The sequence below is a fragment of the Bos indicus x Bos taurus genome, chromosome 13, assembly GCF_003369695.1.
Source record: "Bos indicus x Bos taurus breed Angus x Brahman F1 hybrid chromosome 13, Bos_hybrid_MaternalHap_v2.0, whole genome shotgun sequence".
Lineage (NCBI taxonomy): Eukaryota > Metazoa > Chordata > Mammalia > Artiodactyla > Bovidae > Bos > Bos indicus x Bos taurus.
In genome coordinates, this window is record NC_040088.1 from 17611140 (window position 1) to 17633179 (window position 22040).

The 22040-nt window shown below is 51.0% G+C and overlaps 1 protein-coding gene across 1 annotated transcript in view; it reads left to right on the forward strand.

Annotated features, from left to right (window-relative positions):
* The window catches only part of SOGA1 (suppressor of glucose, autophagy associated 1), a 75798-nt gene extending 54405 nt beyond the window's left edge, over positions 1 to 21393 (forward strand). Inside the window, exons 9-15 of the mRNA XM_027558607.1 lie at positions 2176 to 2280; positions 3250 to 3417; positions 4976 to 5227; positions 6258 to 6329; positions 7268 to 7338; positions 9057 to 10410; positions 13093 to 21393. Of these exons, the coding sequence (XP_027414408.1) occupies positions 2176 to 2280; positions 3250 to 3417; positions 4976 to 5227; positions 6258 to 6329; positions 7268 to 7338; positions 9057 to 10410; positions 13093 to 13245 (2175 nt within the window). The 3' untranslated portion in view covers positions 13246 to 21393. The remainder of the gene's footprint in view (positions 1 to 2175; positions 2281 to 3249; positions 3418 to 4975; positions 5228 to 6257; positions 6330 to 7267; positions 7339 to 9056; positions 10411 to 13092) is intronic.
* Positions 21394 to 22040: the final 647 nt, after the last annotated feature.

Sequence of the window (22040 nt, forward strand, 5' to 3'; positions counted from 1 at the left end):
TTTGTTTAAGTTTGTATGTTTAGATACTGGTGACCAAGGATGGAACTGCGTGTTTTCTCACATAGGCCCTTCTACCCGCACATACTTCCCAGTGCCTGCCCTGACCCTGGAAACGTCTTCATTTGGTTTTTAGGACACCATATTCTCTTGGTTTTCTTTCCACCTCACTGGTTGCTCCTTCTCAGTCTCCTTGGCTGGACCCTCCTTTTCTTCCTGAACTGACCCCTTAAGGTCACAGTTGCCAGGGTTTGTAGCCCTCAGGCCGCATCTCTCCTTTTGACCTTTGCCTACTGCCTTGGAAAGCTTGTCCAGGCACTTGGCTTCCATGGCCTTTCCTGCACATTGTGAATCTATCTAGAATCTACAGAATCTGCCCCAGCTGCACTGCCCAGCCCTGTCACCACCCCCATCTGAACCATCATCACTTCTTGCTTGGATTATCACTGCAGCCTCCTATCTGAACCATCATCACTTCTTGCTTGGATTATCACTGCAGCCTCCTATCTGAACCATCATCACCTCTTGCTTGGATTATCACTGCAGCCTCCTATCTGAACCATCATCACCTCTTGCTTGAATTATCACTGCAGCCTCCTATCTGAACCATCATCACTTCTTGCTTGGATTATCACTGCAGCCTCCTATCTGAACCATCATCACTTCTTGCTTGGATTATCACTGCAGCCTCCTATCTGAACCATCATCACTTCTTGCTTGGATTATCACTGCAGCCTCCTATCTGAACCATCATCACCTCTTGCTTCGATTATCACCGCAGCCTCCTGACTGGTCTTCCTGTTGTTGCCCTAGCGCCCTTCCACCTAGCATCTTCTATTCGAAACAGGCAGGTACCGGGCTGCGTGTACTCCACGTGGATGGTGCCCCCCTGGTGCTGTGGAGCTCTGTTTCTGTCCTATAAAGTATCCCAACACAGCAGCCAGAGTGATCTCACAAAATTGGAAGTCAGGTCAGTGTCACTCCTTAGCACAGCCCTCCTCTGGCTCCCACGTCACCCAGAGTAGAAGTGGAAGTCCCTACAACACCCGGTCAACCCGCCTCGGTCCCCGTACCTCTCACTTCCTGGCTCTCTTGCTCTTCCTCAGACAGACACGTTCCCATCTCAGGGCCTTTGCATTTGCTGTGGTCGTTCCCGGGAATTCTCAACCCACAGGTCTTCACGTGACTTATTCTTTTACTTCCTTCAGAACTTTGCCCAAATACTACCTCCTCCCTGAGGCCTTCCTTGACCACCCAGTGGAGCACATCCTAGCTCCTTTCCTGGTTCTCCTCTTCTTCATAGCACGTATTATTATGGAACATTTCATATACTTAATGACATTTCATGTGTTTCACATATCTGTTTGTTTTATTGCTACTGGAATGGAGGCGCAAGGGGACCAGGGTTTTTTGTCTTGCCCACTGACATATCCCCGGTTTTGAACAAGGACCTGGTGCATGGCAGATATTCAATAAATATCTGTCAAATAAGGGACTTCCTTGGTGGTCCAGTGGTTAAAACTTTATGCTGTCAATACAGGGGGCACAGGTTTGATCCTGGATCAGGGAACTAAGATCCCACATGCTGCCGGGCACAGCTAAAAAAAAAAATCGTCAAATGAATGAATTAATGAACAGTAAATAAACACCCTCTTCTTCTCCTTCTCTCCTTTCTTGAACTAGCCCTCGTCTCCTGGACTGACTCTGGACTCCTGTCCAGAATCAATTAATAGCAACCCCTGCCCCCAGGAAGGGCCCCGTCTGTCTACCCAAACCTCTGGTTGCCCTTATCTATAGTTAAGAGGGCGCCTTGTGGACCTTTTAATCCAATCACTGTGCCTCCTTTGACAACAGAGCTATTTCTGAGTAGTTCTCAGGGATGTCTCATGGTCCTTGGGGCAGAAGAGATGGTTGTGGGGTAGGGGAGAGGGCCAGAAGGACCTGACTCTCTAGCTATGCTCCTTGGCCTGGATGATGCTTAGGAGTAAAAGTTAAATTTTGGGAAATCAGTGCCTAGCTGGGGTGCCTTTGGTCCATAAATCCTCATACTTGCTTCCTGCCTGTCTCTTCAGCCCCCTTTTTATCTGAGTCACTAGTCTGTATCCTCTCCCCCCGAAGGTTAGACCCTCAGGCATGATGCTCTGCCACCCCCTGATCAGTGTGTTTTTTAAAAAATAGGTAAATAGCATGAAGGAGCTGTACCTGCTAATGGAGGAAGAGGAACTGAATGCCCAGCATTCTGATAACAAGACCTGCGCAGGGGACAGCTGGACCCAGAACACGGTGAATTCTCAGCCCATTTCCAGTCCTGTCCTGTCTGTCTGTTCCTCTGTCTGTTTAGTGATCATGTCTTGCTGCTTTCTCTGATGGCAGTCCTCCACCAGGGACTAGAGCTCCAGAGGGTCATTGCCTGGTCACTGGCCCCAGATGCTCAGTACTGTGCGGTACGTAAGTCATTCCAGGGCAGTGACAGAGAGTCAGATGATGGATTGTGGGGTCACAGGTAAGACAGCAGTTAATTCTGTTCAGCGCGTAGGGGATGGTATTACAGAAAAGGGGTTTTAGGTGGTAGGTTTTGAAAGATGAATAGGAGCTTGCCTAATAAAGAATGAGGAAAAGGCCATTCTGTGCCAAAAGAACTGTGTATGCAGAGGTGCGGCGAGGTATTCTGAGACTGGCTGCAGCTTGGGATGCTTGTAGTGGGGTCAAGGACAGCAGGCTGGAGTGAGTTGTATGAAGAAAGGCCTTGTGGCCTAGGATCAGGAACTTTCAGATCAAGGCAGGGGGTAGTGGAGCAGTGGGATCAGGCTCCCAGGGGTACCCACACTAAGCTGGGTTATAGGTGGGAAACAGGTCATGTGCCCAGGAGAGAAGATTAGGCCAAGTCAGATAGTCAGGTAGACTCCAGGGTTCAGATGCTCATCTGGCCCCTGGTAGGTCAGAGAATGCAGGGAGAAAGACCCAGGCCTAGATACTGCAGGGCCTCAGAGAAGCCAGGGTCCAGCTCAGCTTTAGGCTGAATAATTGGTGTAACTACAGAATTTTGTGTTTATGTGAAGCTGGGGCATGTGTCAGCCTTGGAGGGGGCCTGGGCTGGGCTTGTTATGCCTGTTTTATGAAGAGATGATCCAGAGCAGCAGATGATCTGAGGCCTGGTAGAGTCCCAGACTGAACTCTGGATGAGTTCCCAGTCCAGCCTCCCCTCCTTGCCGCTCTGAAAGTTCCTGACTGAGACCTTGCCCCCATCTGCAGCCCAACGAGTACATCAAGACACTGGCCGACATGAAGGTGACGCTGAAGGAGCTATGCTGGCTGCTCCGGGATGAACGCCGAGGTCTGACTGAGCTTCAGCAACAGTTTGCCAAGGCCAAGGCCACCTGGGAAACAGAGCGGGTGGAGCTCAAGAGCCATACTGCCCTGGTGAGTGTCTCACCAGTCAGAGACATCCCTCTCCTCGTTCCTGTCTCTGCCAAGGTCTCAGCTGTCAGACTGGGAAACAGGATGGCAAGCCATGCTCCTAGAAGCATAGGAATCACTTTACTTACTTTGTGGCCCAGAGAAGGCAAGAGCCTTGACTAGATCACACAGCAAGGATACCAGAAGCAGTGGAGGCTGGGGGTCTCTGGGCTAGGAAAGGCAGGTGAGGGGTTGGCAAAGGAGCCTGGGGGCATCATTGACACCTTTCCCACACCACAGGCTCACAGGTGAGGCCAGAACACTTAAATGCCTGTCTGCACCTGACGGCATCTTCATCCTCACACCCAGACTTCTGTGGCTTGCTGTCCTTGTAAAGTCCCCTTAACTCTCTGCTACCTGGCCCTGTTTTGCTCCGTCCACTCAAAGTGGGGGGCTCCCCTCTCTACAAGCCAAATTATCAAAGAACCCTTAACCAGGAGCCCTGGGTATTTAGTCTCTGCTGTGTGTGCCTGGCAGCAAGTTAGCTGCCCTCTACTGTGGTCTGAGAAGTGTGAGGGTGGCTTCGTCCCACTCAGAGTGCTCTTACCAGCCCCATCCTGCCTGCACGGCCCAGCTTCCTCCCCACTGCCCCTGCTTCAGGCTGCCTTCCCAGGCGTCACGGGCCCCTTGGAGGTGGGTACACTGGCTATCTTTGTTGGGCAAGTGACAAGACAGGCACAGAGGAGTTCAGTTTCTTCTCCAAGATCACCCAGCTAGTAAGCAGCAGACCTGATCCTCAGTCCCCAAACCTTTGCCCTCCTGGCTTCTCATGACCGTGATCCCCGCTTCTTCCCAATTCTCAAACTTCTGGCTTCCCGGTGCCACCATTCTGTCCTCCCAACCTTCCCTGCAGATCTCACAGCTCCCTTCCCATCTGCACTTTCCAGTGTCCACTGTTCATACTGCCCCGAAACCCCAGCCATTGCAGCGGCCCCTCCCCCATGGGAATCTGACTACAGCCTGGGGTGTGGGGTGCCTTGATTCTTCAGATGGCATCTTTACCTCCTGCTCCCCCCTCTCCCGAGCTTGGGACCAGGAAAGCCATTACTCTTGAGTGATTCCTGCACACGTTTTTTTTATGTTTAGACTGTGCATATCTCCCACTAACTGTAAACCCTGGTAAGTGTTGATGAAATATCCTGAGAAGCAATAACTAGGAACTTCTGCCATTGTGTAGCTATGTCACCTGGGAAGAGTAACCTCTCTGAACCTCTTCCCCCTTGGTAAAAATATCAAAAATGGTAGTTATCTTGCTGGGTTTTCTTGAGGATACACATAATGCCTGAAAAGCCCTTAGCACCGAGCTTGGTGTGTAGAAACTGTGCCACACAAGCTTTGATTGTGAGAAGAGACTAGTTCTAACTGAAGGGGTCAGCGACGGCTCCTGGGTGAGGGGGTCCTCCGAGGAGAGGACCCTCCTCCCTTTGCCTACTCTCTGCTGGTGCCTTGGAGGGAAGATCATGGGAGGGGACGGCAAGGGGCCTCCCAGTGCCAGCTACCCAGTTTGCTCTTCCTTCCCCAGATGGAGCTGAAGGCTGGGAAGGGGGCTGGGGATCGGACAGGGCCTGACTGGAAGGCAGCCCTGCAGAGGGAGCGGGAGGAGCAGCAGCACCTCCTGGCCGAGTCCTACAGCGCGGTCATGGAGCTGACGCGGCAGCTGCAGATCAGTGAGCACAACTGGGCCCAGGAGAAGCTGCAGCTGGTGGAGCGGCTTCAGGGTGAGAAGCAGCAGGTGGAGCAGCAGCTAAAGGAGCTGCAGAATCGCCTGAGCCAGGTGAGGCCTGTCCCAGCCCCAGCCGCCTTAAGCCACAAGTGGGGAGTTGCTGTGGGCACAGACCAGAGGGAAGAATCCTTCAGGTACTGCTGGATCCGTGTGCTCAGAGACCGTGGTAGGGACCAGGTCTTCCTTCCTGCTGGTCTCATAGGCTTGCTTTCCGTGTGTTTTATTCCAAAGCAAGATGTCCTCCAATGTGGCCTCTTTGAATTTTGTGTTCACATCCTCACAGCTTAGCATTTGCAATGGGAAGAAAGTTTTTTCTCCACGGCTCTGATCAGCCAGGTATGAGTCATATGTCCATATCTAGAGCCTACCAAAACCCTTGAACCGAGAGGGAAGAACCAAGGCTGGTTCCTCATGAAAATTAGAGTTCTCTGACCAAAAGAGGTAAATAGGAAAAACAGTCATTGACTGTAGCCTCACTACAGTTAACATGCGCCTCGCTTATCAAGCTCTGTGACTTTTTCCTTTGTTTATTATTTCAGTTGTATAAATCAGGACTTTATATAAGACTCAAATACTGCAAAAGCATACTCCGTCCCTTTCTTGCTGTTTAAATTTACATTCAGATTTTTTTTTATCATTAATTGAATCATAATATATATATATTGTTTACATTTTGCCTGTTTCATAGAGAGCTGTTCACAACAGAGTGCGGAGCCATGCCATTCAGTTTAATTGCTGCTTAGCATACCTAGTGTGGAGACACCACTTTAATGTCATTCAGCTGCTGCCTGGCTGACATAGCTGTTCCAGGAACTGCAGCATGAATTAACATAGTAATAACAACTATTACTGTATTTGAGATAATGACACTTATAAGGATGCCTATAAATGGTTGGTTTTATGATCATTTGCCAAACCCACTTTGTTGGCTCAGAGCTGCTGTCCATTTGGAAGGTGGCTCCGAGCCCATGACCTGGGTCATCTGGGCTGCAGAGTGGAGCCTGGGGAATGCAACTGCACAAAACAGGGCCCGGCTCCCCAGCTTTGCCTGTGTGTGACCACCTTCTTTATTCTTGTTCAGCTGCAGAAAGCTTCTGACCCCTGGGTCCTAAAGCACTCAGATCTGGAGAAGCAGGACAACAGCTGGAAAGAGGTGAGAGAGGTGACAGGCTCCTGGTTACACTGCAAAATCCCTCCCTTGGGGGAAATGTGACCAGGACGATGCTAATCCTGTCCCGTAGGTCACATACCCTCACCCCCTTGGGCTCCTCAATCCTGAGGTCTCTACTTCATGATTCCAGCCTTAAGACCTGTGAAGGTCCCCTCCTTGCCAGCTCCATCCTTCCATGCCTGGGGAGAAAGGTTAGGTGTCTCTCTGTTTTAATTATGCTCTTCTCAAAAACAGGGCCTCCAAAAGAGCTTTGTGATCCTGGGCAAGTCACTCTGTCTTTTTGGGCCCCAGTTGCCTCACTGGTAAAATAAAGTCATATTTTCTGCCTTAGCCCAGCCCAGCTTCTGGAGATTAATCAGTGAAGTTTGCTTCTGAACCTCAGGGGCACTGTCCATATAGCAACACACTGAGTAAAGAAACAGTGACCATACAAGCCCTTGCTCATGACAGCCTGAGGATGTGGTGAATTAGATTTGGTTGCAGCAAAAGCCAATTCTGGGGAACTGAAGTAAGAGAGGATTTCATTAGGGCCTTAAGAGGGCTGGTGATGCCGGGTCAGAAAACTGGTGCAAGTCTTGGTTCTGGAACCAGGGTGGGGCAAACCCCAAACAAGACCTCAGGTCACTGCTTTCACCTTCAACTGAGCAGTGGCTACTGGTTGCTTTGTTGCTGCCATTACATTCACAGTAAGTTCTAAATAGACTCTCTTGGGTTCTCCCTTGGACTGTGGATTGGCCAAGCTTGCATCACATACCTATGGGGGCGGGGTTAGATGCACTATAGCCAGAAACTGACCAATGGGCTTTTAGATCGGTGCTAACAATACTCTTGCTCTACAGGAGGAGACTCAGGCAGAGGGGCTGGGGCCAGCTCCCACATTGTGGCCAGACTGACCCTTTCCTGTCTCTCTTCCATGACAGACCCGCAGTGAAAAGATCCATGACAAAGAAGCTGTTTCTGAAGCTGAGCTTGGGGGAACCGGCTTAAAGAGGTGCTGGCAGCCCCTTCCCCTTGCCTTGTCCGCAGCCCCACCCCCTGCCCCGCCCCCGGCCTGCGGTCTGGCCTGCCACTTTGCCTTTCTTCTTTGCTCCATGTGCCCAGCACTGCTCCTCCACTGAATTGAGAGAACATGGGGATATGTTTTTATGGAACCCCAGCCACTTAGGAGCTGGAAAACTTTGGGTGATAGCAATGCTAGCCTGAGATTTTTTTTTTATTCTAGTCATGGAAAATGGGATCCAGCATATCCTAGCTGAGAAAGAAACTGTTTAGCTCCTTTTGGGGTTCTTCCTGTCTCTGGAGTTTGGAGAGTCCTACTGGACCTCTATTCCTGGTAGTACTGAGCATCATCCTCTGGGCCCAGCCCTGTGCTATAGCCAGGGAACCCCCCGGGGCTCTCAAGACCATGTCTCCACCATTAGGAAACCCATGAAGAGAGTTGGGGTAACAGAACCCCACAGGGACCATGTGAGCAGCCCAAAGCCAGGTGAGCCCCAGGAAGGAGGGTGGCTCTGGAGTTGTGAGATTTGAATTTCAGCACTGCAGGTTCTAGCTCTGTGCCCTGGTGCTGTACTTCCCATCTCTACCTATGGGGTAATAGAAACTGGCCCCTAGACTTGTCCGAGGACTGAATGGTCTGACGTGTGCAGTGCTGTCATGTATGCCTGGCACTTACAGTCATCAGACAGCACGCACACCAGGTCTGGGCCAGAGATTAAGTGGTGTCCTAGATCCTATTATTATTTGTTGTTAGTTACTCAGTTGTGTCTGACTCTTTGCAACCACATGGACTATAGCCTTCCAGGCTCCTCTGGCCATGGAATTCCCCAGGCAAGAATACTGGAGTGGGTTGCCATTCCCTTCTCCAGGGGATCTTCCCAACCCAGGGATCAAACCTAGGTCTCCTGCATTGCAGGCAGATTCTTTACTGTTTGAGCCACCTGGGAAGTCCTAGATTGGGCTCCCCCAAAAGTAAGCCTTAAGGCAAGGATTTGAGTGCAAATGGGACATTTGGGAGGGGATTCCAGGAAAAGTCTGGAAGTGAGACCGGAAAGGGAAGGCACTATAAAGGAGGTGTTATCAACCAGGTTACACGTGGGCAGCTGGAGCTATTTCACAACATTGCTGGGAGCCAGAGTGGAGCGTGAGTTCTTGCACCTACGGGGACCTGGGGACTGGTATCAAATTACCAAACCCCACCCATGGTTTGTTGATGGCTATGTCTATACATCATGTGAAATTTTTAGTTTCCACACAGTGGTAAAGAATCTGCCTGCAATGCAAGATATGTGGGTTCCATCCCTGGGTCTGGAAGATCTGGAGAAGGAAATGGCAACCCACTCCAGTATGCTTGCCTGGGAAATCCCATGGACCGAGGAGCCTGGTGGGCTACAGTCCATGGGGTCACAAAAGGGTTGGACATGACTTCAGCAACTAAACAACAACTGGGTGGAGGCCAAGTATGCTTCTGCAGACAGAAAAAAAGCCCTCAGGTGGAGAATGGCAGGTGCTCGGACCATGCAGTACTGCACATGTGGGTGTGCGTGTGGAGGGAGTGAAAGGCAGGGCACCAACAGCATCTTTCACAAGAGGTGAGCAGGACCGTCATGGTCCCAGGTCCTGTGAAGCGCAGGGACCAGCGAGGAAGACCAGAGTGCTTGCTCTGTATAAGGCATCTTCCACTAAGCCATTCTCTCTGCTCTTCCTCAGGACCAAATCTGTTTCCTCCATGTCGGAGTTTGAGAGTTTGCTGGACTGTTCCCCGTACCTCGCCGGGGAAGCCTCCCGGGGCAAAAAGCTGCCCAACAGCCCTGCCTTTGCCTTCGTGGGCGCCCAGCCAGTGGACCCTGAGAAGGGTGCCCCCGAACAGCCAGGGCTGTCGCCCCGTGACTGCAACCGCCTGGGTGCCCTGGGCTGCCCGGAGCCGGCGGGGAGGCAGATGCAACGCAGCTACACAGCACCCGACAAGACGGGCATCCGCGTGTACTACAGCCCCCCGGTGGCCCGGCGCCTGGGCGTCCCGGTGGTCCATGACAGGGAGGGGAAGATCATCATCGAGCCGGGCTTCCTCTTCACCACAGCCAAGCCCAAAGAGTCGGCCGAGGCGGACGGGTTGGCCGAGAGCTCCTACAGCCGCTGGCTCTGCAACTTCTCCCGGCAGCGCCTGGACGGGGGCTCCGGGGGCGGCCCCTCGGCAGCAGGGCCTGGCTTCCCTGCAGCCCTACATGACTTTGAGATGTCGGGGAACATGAGCGACGACATGAAGGAGATCACCAACTGCGTGCGCCAGGCCATGCGCTCGGGCTCGCTGGAGCGGAAGGTGAAGAGCACGTCCAGCCAGACGGTGGGCGTGGCCAGTGTGGGCACGCAGACCATCCGCACGGTCAGCGTGGGCCTGCAGACCGACCCGCCCCGCGGCAGCCTGCACGGCAAGAGCTGGTCGCCGCGCGGCTCCTCGCTCGTGTCCGTGCGCAGCAAGCAGATCTCATCTTCCCTGGACAAGGTGCACGCGCGCATCGAACGGCCCTGCTGCTCACCCAAGTACGGCTCGCCCAAGCTCCAGAGGCGCTCTGTGTCCAAGCTGGACGGGGCCAAGGACCGCAGCCTGTGGAACCTGCACCAGGGCAAGCAGAACGGCTCAGCCTGGGCCCGCTCCACCACCACGAGGGACAGCCCTGTGCTGAGGAACATCAATGACGGGCTGTCAAGCCTCTTCAGCGTGGTGGAGCACTCGGGGAGCACGGAGTCGGTCTGGAAAGTTGGCATGTCCGAGGCCCGGGCCAAGCCTGAACCGCCCAAGTACGGCATCGTGCAGGAGTTCTTCCGCAACGTGTGCGGTCGGGCGCCGAGCCCCACGGCGTCCACGGCTGGGGAAGAGGGCTCCAAGAAGCCGGAGCCCCTCTCCCCCGCCAGCTACCATCAACCCGAGGGCATGGCTAGGATCCTGAACAAGAAGGTGGGCAAGTCGGGCGGCAGTGAGGAGGCCAGGCTCTCCGTGCTCCCGCAGGTGGGGAAGGATGGAATCACTCGAGATGGAGATGGAGCCACGGTCCTTCCCAATGAGGTAGGTGGGTTGGGGGCGAGGTGCCCTTTTTCTTTTGAGGTGAATTTGTCTTATAAATGGGTAAATTGTTAAAGTATTTGATAAGTGTTACTGAATTTCCTTTCCAAAGACTTTGTTGAGTTTCTAGAACCCCCAAGAGTATCTGGTGAGTGTTTTACTTTCCTATACTCTCTGGCTGCGTTAAATTAAAAAAAAAAAAAAAAAAAAACACTTTAAAATATTCCTATTTTTTTAATTAAAAAAAACCTTTTTTAGTTTAATATACATACTGTAAAAAAAATATGGCTTATTGAATTCTTACAAACTGAACACAGCCATTATATTAGAGTTCCTTGGAGAAACTTGGGAGTAGGCTTTGTGGTTATGCATGCGTGAGAATGTGTGTGTGTGTATAGAGAGAGAGAGAGACAGAGACAGAGAGACTGAGTCCAGAAGCCTGAGAACAGAAGAGCCAACGTTATAGTTCCAGTACAGCACATATAGCTGATGTAGTTCCAGTCTAAAGGTCATCAGGCAGGAAGAATTCTTTCTTACTCACAGAGAGTCAGCCTCTGGGTTCTGTTCAGTACGCCAACTGATTGGATGAGGCTCACCCACGTTAGAGAGAGCAAGCAGCTTTACTCTGTCTACTGGTTTAAGTGTTAATCTCAGTCAAAAGCATCCTCGCAGAAGTACCCAGGATAGTGTTTGACCAGGTGTCTGGACCTGTGGCCCAGTCAAGTTGACACAAAATTAATCATCATAATCACATAACCACAACTGTATCACGAAACCAGTAATACAAAGCTGATTGTATTTTGCATGTTGGTTGACCCAAACATTTTTCAGTATGTAAAATATGCTTATTACCCATTGATCCAGTAGTTCTCTTAAGAATGTAGCCAATGGAAATTTTTACAGAGGTGGATATGTATATAACGAAATGTACTGCATTATTAATAAAAATTGCTAAGACTTACTAGGCACTATGCCAACAGTTTGTTGTGATCACAACAGACTTTGAGGAAAAAATCCGGGCTGAGATCAAAGTTGATCACAACAACTTTGAGAAAAAAATCAAGGCTCAGAGAGGTTAAAAAACTTGTTCGAGGTCACATAGCTGGTAAGTAACTGGGCTGGAATTTGAACCAACCAATCAAGTTTTACAGCAGCACGTTTTTGGTGCTTTTTGAAGTATAGTTGCCATACAATATTATATAAGTTACAGGTGTGTAATATAGTGATTCATGATTTTTAAAGTTTATACTCCACTTGTAATCATTATTAATATTGACTATATTCCCTGTGCTGTAAAATATATCCTAGTAGCTTATTTTTCAGAGAAGGCAATGGCACCCCACTCCAGTACTCTTGCCTGGAAAATCCCACGGGCAGAGGAGCCTGGTGGGCTGCAGTCCATGGGATCTTGAAGAGTCGGACACGACTGAGCGACTTCACTTTCACTTTTCACTTTCATGCATTGGAGAAGGAAATGGCAACCCACTCCAGTGTTCTTGCCTGGAGAATCCCGGGGACAGGGGAGCCTGGTTGGCTGCCGTCTATGGGGTCGCACAGAGTCGGACACGACTGAAGCGACTTAGCAGCAGCAGCAGCTTATTTTTATTCCTAATAATTTGTACCTCTTAATCCCCTACCTCTATATTGCCTCTTCTTCCTTCCCTCTCACCATTGGTAACCATGAGTTTGTTCCCTATATCTGTGGGTCTGATGCTTTTTTGTTATATTCACAAGTTTGTTATATTTTTTAGATTCCACATATAAGTGATGTCATTCAGTATTTGTCTTCCCCTGTCTAACTTAACTTTACCTAGTGTAATGCCCTCCGAGTCTATCCACGGTAATGCAAATGGCAAAATTACTTTTTTTTTTTAATAGTTGAGTAGCATTCTATCCATTCATCTATTGATGGACACTTAGGTTTCCATATCTTGGCAATTGTAAATAATGTATAGCAGCACTTTTAACCATTATCCCTGTGTGTTGGTAGTAGTAAAAAAAATTAGAAACTACTTAAAACACATAAAAAATGAGTTGGATGAATAAATTAAGCTATTTCCACTCAGTGGGATACTGTGTGGCCATTAAAAAGAAAGAGATCTGGACATACATAATGACAAAAAAGTATTCATGTCTTTGCGATTACAAAGTAAACTATAGGAGTTGAGATCATTTTGGTAAAGGTATGTTCCAGAATTTATTTATGTATATTCCAGAGTTTATTATATTCTGGAATGTTTGGGTTTTTTTGTTTTGCTTTTTTGTCTGTACTGGGTCTTTTTTGCGGCACACAGGCTTTTGCTAGTTGCAGTGTGCAGGCGTCTCTCTAGCTGCAGTGCATCAGCTTAGTTGCCCCATGGCATATAGGATCTTAGTTCCTCGGCCAGGGGTCGAACCCGAGTCCCCTGCATTGGAAGGTGGATTCTTAACCACTGGACCACCAGGGAAGTCCCTGAAATGTTATTTATGAACACTCATTACTGTTTTATTTATGAGCGTTCATTACTGCTCTAATGGAAGAAAATACGTTTTTAAAATTGGTTCAGAGAGGGGCTACAGCTCCTAGGAACTGGTCCTGGGGCACAGCTGAGTCCAGATTCCTTGCCTGGCTGGCCACCCAGTCCCGGGGTGGGCGGTCAGTCAGTGCCTCCAGGCTCCTCCTGACTTCTCTCTCTCCCCCCACAGGATGCAGTGTGTGACTGCAGCACCCAGTCTCTCGCCTCCTGCTTCGCCCGGCCATCCCGCTCTGCCATCCGCCACTCTCCATCCAAGTGCAGGCTCCACCCTTCAGAGTCTGGCTGGGGTGGGGAGGAGCGGGCAGCCCCGCCCAGCGAGTGATAGAGTAGCAGAGCTCCTCATGTCGACCAGCCCCCGTCTCTGGACAGCCAAAGGGAACCAGTGGAGAGGAGAAGATGCTTGGGGCCCGCAAGCTCCCTGCATCTCTCGCCCTGGAGGGCTGCATCTCTGCCATGGAAGCGCTTTCCCAGCCAGGTAAAGCGGGGTCTCCTGCTGACTGCTGGGTGGTGATCTCTGACTTCCCAGGGGAAGGCAGTGAGTGGGAGAAAGACCAAAACTGGGTTTCAGAAGCGTCTCCAGAGAGATCCGTTGAGAGCTGATTCCTGGGTCGTAAGTTGGGAGAGCCTTGCCTGGTTCCACCCACACCCACTTCTCAGAAGAGCCGAGGAAAGGATCTACTTCCAGCCATGCGCCTCAGGGAAAAGGGCTCACAGAGATGTTCCTGGCCAACCACATCCCTATTCATGGGGAGGAAACACCAATGAGAAGAACAGGCTTTGCTCTAGGGCTCAACGTGGGGTGTCTGGTGAGCTGAGCTGGGCGTCACCCCATCCCTCTCTTCCCTCCGCCACCGCCTCCTCCTTCCAGCCCTGCTGCTCTGGATTGCTGCAGCTCTAGGGGATATGATAGGGCAGTAGCCACAGTCAGGTATCTGCTTGGAATCCTGGGGCCCTGGATCTCCCTGCCCATAGCTCAGATGCAGCAAGACCTAGAACGTGAGGTAGAAATGTGCAGGACCCAGGGTCGGGGAGCCACTGGCACTACCTTTCTTGTTAAGTTGACTTGGGGGGACCCCAGCCTTTCCAGGAGACTCCTTGAGGACAGACATAGGTAGAGTCCATCTCAAGACCTGGTGCACAGATAAATAAATGCCTAACTGCCCACTGCCTTGATTGCTGGGGGCTCTTGCCCCAGCACCCTGGAGGGGTGCCTCATCTCCACTGTGTTTACATCCTGCAGCTGGTGAAGGGCAAAGATGTTCCCAAAAAGAGGCCCCCGGTTGGCCAGATCAGGCCCAGGAGCCTTCCACGAGGTCGGTGCCCCAGGACATGGCAATAGACTGGGGCCTGGAAACACATTTCTTGCCGAGGTTGTTTATTTGAGTTTTTTTTACTATAAATATTTAAGGTGGTTTTACTTTATTTTAATAATTTAATTTACCCCAAAGTCCCTAAGGTAATTTATTGGAGGTTGAGACGTGTACTCTCATCACTGGGACAATGCAAGGCTTTAACACGATGGATGGGTGTAAGGTCCTCTCTGTGGACAAGGCAACTCAGCAGGCGAGCTCTGGTCTCCTGGTTCAGGTTTGGAGGGGGCCCCAGCAGAGGTCCCCACAAATCTGCTGACCCTTTGGCCTCAGAGCACCACTTCTATGCTCCACACCTGCTACTTGCCCGGCCCCCAGCCGTGAGATTGTAAATACAGACAGGACAGAGGGCTGGACCAGCAGCACCGCTTTCCAATCACTTCCCATTTTCCTTCCTCCTTCTGACACCTTTTTTTTTGGTTTCTAATGAGTCCAACACAGATTACTAAGGCTTTTATCAAGAGCATGGAGATCTCTCCAAGTTCCCTAAGTGAGAACTCGCAGGAAAACAGGACTGAACTTCGAGAATGTTGTTTATTGCAGCTTTGCACATGGATCTGAGAGTGTCTGCCAGCCTGCCTCAGTTCTCACCAGCCTCCAGCCTTTTCACCAGCCTCTCTCCTTAGCCTTACGGACTCTCCAGGCTCGTCTCTCAGTCCGAACCCCACTGCCCACCCTTCCCCGTTGCATGTGAGCTGTCTGAGCTATCGGACGGATTGCAGCACAGCTCATTGCAGTGGTGACAGGGCAGGGGAATGCAGGAGGCCTCCCCCTGGTGCCAGTGAACCCATTTTGGTTGCACACGTACCTGCATATGTGTGTAACTGGTTCGGGGCTCAGAATGAAAACATCAGGATAAAGTGGCTTATCTGTGAATTTTCTATCAGGAAGACTGAAAGCCGGCAGCTTTGCTAGTGTGTCCCCTAGGACTCAGGAGATGCCTCTGCACTCCCACCCACCAGCCCCCAGTCTTGCCCTTTCTGGGGCACCTGGACCAGTTACCCAAATACCTTCATCTCCATTGCCTATCGGCAGAACTTTGGGGTCACATTAGTACAACCAGCCACTTCCTCATACCATAGTGACCTGTGTGGGCAGAGCAGGCAGGTCAGTGGAGCCAAGGGCCAGGCCCCTCTGGAATGCCAGTGTTCCCACCCAAGAGGTCAGGGGAGCCCCTCCAATGCCATCTCCAAGGGAGGGGGGTTCACACCAGGCCACAAGCTACCAGAGGCCTTGTGCCACCTCCCCGGGCTGCAGAGGGCCAGGGAGGCTGTACTTCTAGCCTTGGGGAGGAATCCTCACGAGACCTGGACCCTGCTGACTGCTCAGCCTTACCATCATTGTTCTCATCCAAGATTGTCCTTGCATTCTCGTTGTCTTAGCGCCTGGCCGCCCAGCCCTCAGCCAGTGTCAGAGGCCTCAGACCTTGGTTTTCAGTAAAGTCCCAGTTTCTGCTTCCTGCATGCCACTGGGCAAGGTCACTCATCACTGTTCCTACAGAAGCCTCTGGACATGGGGCTTGATGGGGTTGAAAATGTTACATGTAAATATTGGTTTGATTTGGGTTTTAGCATTTTAATTAGTAACTGGTTGTGTTTTCTTTTTTTGGGGTGGGGGGTTGTCTTGTAAAAACTCTCTACTCTTTTGGAATGTAATTTCTAAGTTTGTTTGTTCCTTCAAATGCCTTTTAAGTCTTGGTAACATTCCGGGAGCAGAAAACTGCCTGGCCCACCGTGAGGACTCCCCAGGAGCACCGGGTCCCAGGAAGGAACACTGCCCTTTTCCCCTTTCTTCTTTGCTGCCTCTTTACTCTCAGCAACTTCCTTCTCTTCCTCGCCCTCTATCCTTCTTTTTCCTCTCCTTTCCATCTTTGTTCTCTTCAGCCAAAGTCCCAAGGAACCCTGGGGTCCTAATTCCCTACAGGCCCCTAGGCTTGGATCCATTGTGTTGGCACAGTTGGTTGAGGGGAAATGGAAGACCAGTTGCCATGACTGACCCCAAACTGGATGATCTTGTGTTTCTGACATCTGACCTCTTCCCATAGCCAAATCAGACCCTCCTGGGGGCAATGATGTCTGTATTTGAAATGAAAATCAAATTACTCTGGCATGTCAGTGGCCCCTAGATCCTGCATGCATGAGGTATCAATATTCAAGTCCCTGTCACCCTGGCAGCCCTCTCCCCCCCAATTTTGTCCCCACCAAAGGCTGACCAATTTAAAAAACCCCTTCTAAGAGGTCTTGCTGAAAACGGACCCTTCCCTTGGTCTCCCCAGGGATGCTCCTCTACCAGCTGCTTTCCCAGGTGACAAAGTTGAGGGTTTAAGACTTACCCTCTTGTGCCCTGATTGCCACATGGCTCTCTCCTGCCTGCCTGCATCCACTTTTCATGGTTTCATCACATGGCCTGTTCTCCTCTTGCCCATCCAACTTCTAGGGCCTTCCTCCCTCTCCTCTCCCATCTAGAATGCCCTCCCCAGCTTTGCCAGTCTTCCAGGCTCATCAGCCCCCCAATCTCACCACCTCTTCATTAATAATTAAGTCCCTGGACACCTTTTCTAGAGCACATGGCTATTTAGAAATTGCTTCCCCTGCCACATCTCCTTCAGGCTTCTACATGCTAACTCTGGGAGGCAACCTTGGCAGGACAAGGTTTAGTGCTCCCATTTTACAGATGAGGAAACTGAGGTACAGGTCTCATTCCAGAGTCACCTAACTAGGAAGTCATCAAGTTCAGACTAGAACCTAGGTCCACTGGAACCCTCAGTCCAACCTTGTCCCTTGCTGTGTTAACCTACTGCTCCACTGGGGGCTTTGTGTGGGTGCAGAATACCCAGACTATGCCACTGCCCAACCCAGACATAAAACCAGTCTACCCTGAATCTCTGGACCTGTGTGTCCCAGAGGGTGGTGTGGGGACCCCTGCATCAGAATCCTCTGTGGACATGTCCAAAATGCAGCTTCTTGGCCCCCACCTCACCCCAGAGGGCCAGGAATCTGCATATCTAACAAACTCCCAGAGAGATCCTAAATACCAGTGCATACCATTGATGTTCACAGCCTTGACCATTGTTGTTCAGTTGCTCAGTCATGTCTGACTCTTCGTGACCCCATAGACTGCAGCACGCCAGGCTTCCCTGTCCTTCACCATCTCCAATTAGGCCATCTTTTTTAAGCCCAATAACCACGGTGTTATATCTTTAGAAGAGCCTTGAGCTGAGAATTAGGGGACCTGGTCCTCAACCCAGCTCTGATTTGGGTTAATTATGCTGAGAATTTCCAAAAAGCACTGGAGGCAATTTACAATCCTAATCGTGAAGTTCAGTAAGACAACAGGAAAAAAAAAAGGGGGGGGCAAAAGGCAAGAGGAATTATCATTCCCCAAATCTATCTTCCCAGGTGGCACAGTGAGTAAAGAATTCTCCTGCCAGCGCAGGAGATATGGGTTTGATCCCTGGGTTGGTAAGATCCCCTGGAGGAGGAAATGGCAACCCACTCCAGGCAGTGTTCTTGCCTGGAAAATCCCATGGATAGAGGAGCATGCAGGACTACAGTCCATGGGGTTGCAAAGAGTCGGACAGAACTGAGCAACTAAGAGCACGTGCACACGCGCGTGCGCACACACACACACTTATATCTATCTGACATGATCCCCATAATCCTGCAATTAAATTTTACTCTGGAGTTTCCTGGCAGCCATGGTGAAAAGGGGAGCACATCAACTTTCACGACTCTCATCATCCAGTCATGGGAAGTGACAATATTTGCCCCAGGAGGCAAATTCTTATGCTAATTTAGAGCATGCGTCCTTTCTTCAAAGGCCACTAAGTCAGTTGTGGTATGAACCTAAAATGCAAGGATGTTTTCCAGGTCACTGAACTGAACTGATTTTAAAGATAATAATAAACTGCCACTGACTTGAATGACCTTGACCCCAGAGCATGTGGCTAGTCTGTGCCTCTGTTCCTCCAGCTGCAAAGTGGAAGAAATCCTAACTCACATGGCAGTGCTGAGGACCAAATACAATACTGTGCCTGAGTCTACGTGGGCAAACATGAGGTTCTGCACTGACCTAAAGTGGCCTGATCACACTCATTGTCCCCTAGTGCCCTCACTAGTCTTAGTGAGTGGAAAGGCTAATAAATTGGACCAGTCCTCTCACTTTTTAAAAAATTGTGGCCCAAAATACATAATATAAAACTTACTGTTTTAGCCCTTTTAGTGGCTTTAAATACATTCACACAGTGGTACAACCATCAGGACTATCCATTTCCAGAACTTTTTCATCACCCCAAACTGAAACTCTGTACCCACTAACAGTAACTCCCCATCCTTCCCTCAGGCCCCTGATAACCGCTATTCCACGTTCTGTCCCTATGAATTTACCTGTTCTAAGTATTCCCAGTGGAATCACACAGTGTTGGTCCTTTTTTGTCAAACCCCTCACTTTTTTGGATGAGGAACTGGCCCAGAGAAGGGAGTTCCTCACCCAAGGTCACACAGCAAACTGGAGGCAGAGTCAGGACCAGAATTCAGGTTTCCTGACTCCCAGCAGGTTCTGCATTCCCGGGGGTGAGTGAGACCCCACCTACCATTCCCTGATCTTGGCTGAACCCTGTCTTCTCTCTGGGCTCAGCCTGTTTGCTTCCCACCACCCATCCATCCTTTGTTTAATCACCTTCCTCCAAAGCCTCCCCTCCTGCCGCCTCTTCTCTGACTGATTCCCACCAGCAGACCGAGTGGCCCTGACCCATGGCCAGGTTTTCCTCTTCTGAGCCCCGGGCTTCTTTGTAGCACCCACCCCCTTCAGCCCTCCCAGAATGGCCTCCTGTGGATTTCCTGGCCCTTCAGGCTCACATCCCCATCCTCCCGTGTCTGTGGTCTCCCAACTCCTGATGTTTGCTTTCAGATCTGATTGTATTTCCTGGGTTCTGTTTTGTTTTCTCACACTGAAGGGGGAACCTTTCCTCGATGCCTCAGGCTGGGCTTGGCCCAGTGACCGCCCCCAGCCCAGAAAGACACCCCCATCTCACCCTTGAGTCCCATTTTCTTCTGTCCACAGCCTCCCGACAGGACCCCAGCACTATCCACTGGGATTTGGCGGAGGTCACTGGGACCCCCATTTTGGCCTCCCCTATCCTGCCCAGTCCTCCATAGCCTTATTTGTAAAGCAGATGCAGCCTGACTTGGGTTCTTCCCTCCTCTCCCTGGCCATCTGTCCGTCCATCTGCCTGTCCATGTGACATCCCACCATCCTCTCTACCCTCCCCTGGATCTCTCTGCCTCTGAATAGCTTGCCCTGGCGGAACCTGTAGCCCACCCTGGCATTACCCCTTATCCCTTCCGTAGTATTTGCAGTTTGCAAAGTCCACAGAGCCAAGAACCAAAGGGAACTGGTGACAAGGTGACCCCTTGTCTAGGGCTGCCCCACCCTACCCTTCCCCACACCGTCCTTGGACCCTCCTTTGTCTACCCCATCAGCCTTGCTCCCCTCCTTTCCTGCCCTTCACCAGCTCCCTGAACCCCAGGCAGTAAGGAAAGGAGCTCTGGTTTCCCCTAAGCATCCTTGAAGGGCCAAAGTCATCAAGGCCTGACCATCTTGTCTTTCTCCACTCTATACCACTCGAACTGCTCCTGTGAAAAGGAATTTCAGCTAGGATTTTGGAGACCTGGCCCAGGTCTGGGCAGTTGTCCTAACTTCTCTGTGTTTGGTTGGTTGTATGATTTTACGAAGATGATCCCTAGGGACCCCAGAGCACGCCTCATGTTTTTGGGTCCTGCATCACCATCCTCTGTCCACTGGGCCCTGGTATCCTGGCTCCTCTCTCAGCTCCGCCACTGACCTCTGTGCCTTAGTTTACTTCTCTGCACAGGGGGCTCACCACAAGTCTGTTCCCAGCAGCTTCCCAATTTGGTGCCTCTAAGGCAGGGCCTTGGCAGCTGTGGCCCAGCTCACTGGCACTGTCTTCTTAGGGTACCAAGTTGCTGAGGATGAGATGCCTGGAGGTTCTCAAAGAAGCCAGAGCATCACCTGGGAACTTGACAGAAATGCAAAATATTGGCCCCACTCAAGAACTACAAAACTAGAACTTTGGCGGGGGTGGGGGGAGGGCAGCAATCGGGGGGTTTAACAAGCCCTCTAAATGATTCTGATATACATAGGCGTTTACTGCCTGCCGATCTAAACCAGCAAATAGTGTGGCCTGGTGAAGGACCGAGGCTGGTCCTGCCCAGGAACAAGTGGGAAACATCAAGCTTATCTGGATTTCTGAGGCTGGGAACCCTGGCCATCCCTACCCAAACCAAAACACAACTGTGTTCTCCTCTTCACAGAAACTGGGGGGCTGGGGAGAGGCAGGCATTTTTCCTTTCCCTACCCCTGGCTTGGTTCCAGTTCTACCCACCTCTCCTACTTGTCTGGGTTTTACTAAAGGTTGTATAGGGTTGTGCCAGCCAGGCAGGGGGTTGGCATCCTGGGGGGGGGGGGGTGGCGGGGAGCAGGGGACAAAAGACCCTGACCCTTTATCCCTTGGGAATCTCACCATAGGCTTATGGCTTCTTTTCAAATGGAAAGAAACTTAGGTTCTCAAAGAAAGACTCCTAAATCCCCAGCCAGCTCCTCCTCCTCCTCCTCCTCCTCCTCCCACCTTCAGGGAGACCTTATAGACAGTGCCAAAAAGCAGCTCCTGCCCCTAGGGGCTGAGGGGAGAGGACCAAAAGCTGTCCCTCAACCTGGCCCCCCATCCCGAACCCCCCGCCAATACTGTGAAACCCCCTTCCTGACCATCCCGGTTTCCTGGTGTGGACCCTGAAGTGGGCCCAAGGGGTCCCCCAGGGAAAGGCCTTTGGGAAGGAAGGGACCAGGGGCATCCTTGGGCCAAACTCTCTGCCTCTCCTGTCCACTCTTTCTCCTCCCTACTCCTTTCTTCAGAAGGCTCCTTCCCAGGAGGTATTGGGTGCTAGACAACCGTGGTCCAGTCCGCCAGCTCTCCTTCCCTCCCGTGTCTTATTTCAGACATGAGAATAACTGTACAGTGTAAACTTACAAAGGGTTTTTAATGGTTGTAGATTGGAAATAAAGTATGTCATATGAACAGCTTCCATGGACTTGGCTTCTCTGATTTCTCATGTGAGGTGGGTGCGGTCCCCAGCAGATCTGGAACTTGACTCAACCCCACACCCAGTTGCCTGGGAAGGAGGGAGTCCTGGGAATGCCACAGCCAACTGGCTGGTCTGGGGTCACTTGGGAGGAGCCACCAGGGGCTCCCAGCTACTGACTGCTGACACCTCAGAGTATCCCATGAAGGGTGGTAAGGCCACAGCACAGAGGAACAAATGCAGAGTCATCAAAAATGGAATTGAACTTTCTACAGAAGACTTCAAATATTTATCACAAAAAAAGGACGGGTTAATTATCTATTACAGTATAATTAAATTATCCCCAAACATTTATTATATCACAGATGACATGGGTCAGGGATTCAAGAGCTAAGTTGTTCTGACTCAGGGTCTCCTGAGGGTGCAGTCAAGTGTCAAATCAGGCAGCAATCATGTGAAGGCATGATTGGGGCTTGGAAGATCCATTCCCAAGCCGGGTTACTCATGCCTGGTAAGTGAGGGTGGGCAGGAGGCCTCAGTTCCTCCCCCTGTGGACCTTGCCCTAGGGCTGTTTGAGTATCCTCACAACATGGCAGTTGGCTTGCCTTAGAGCAAGTGATCTATAGGAAAGCAGAAGAGGTCACAGTGTC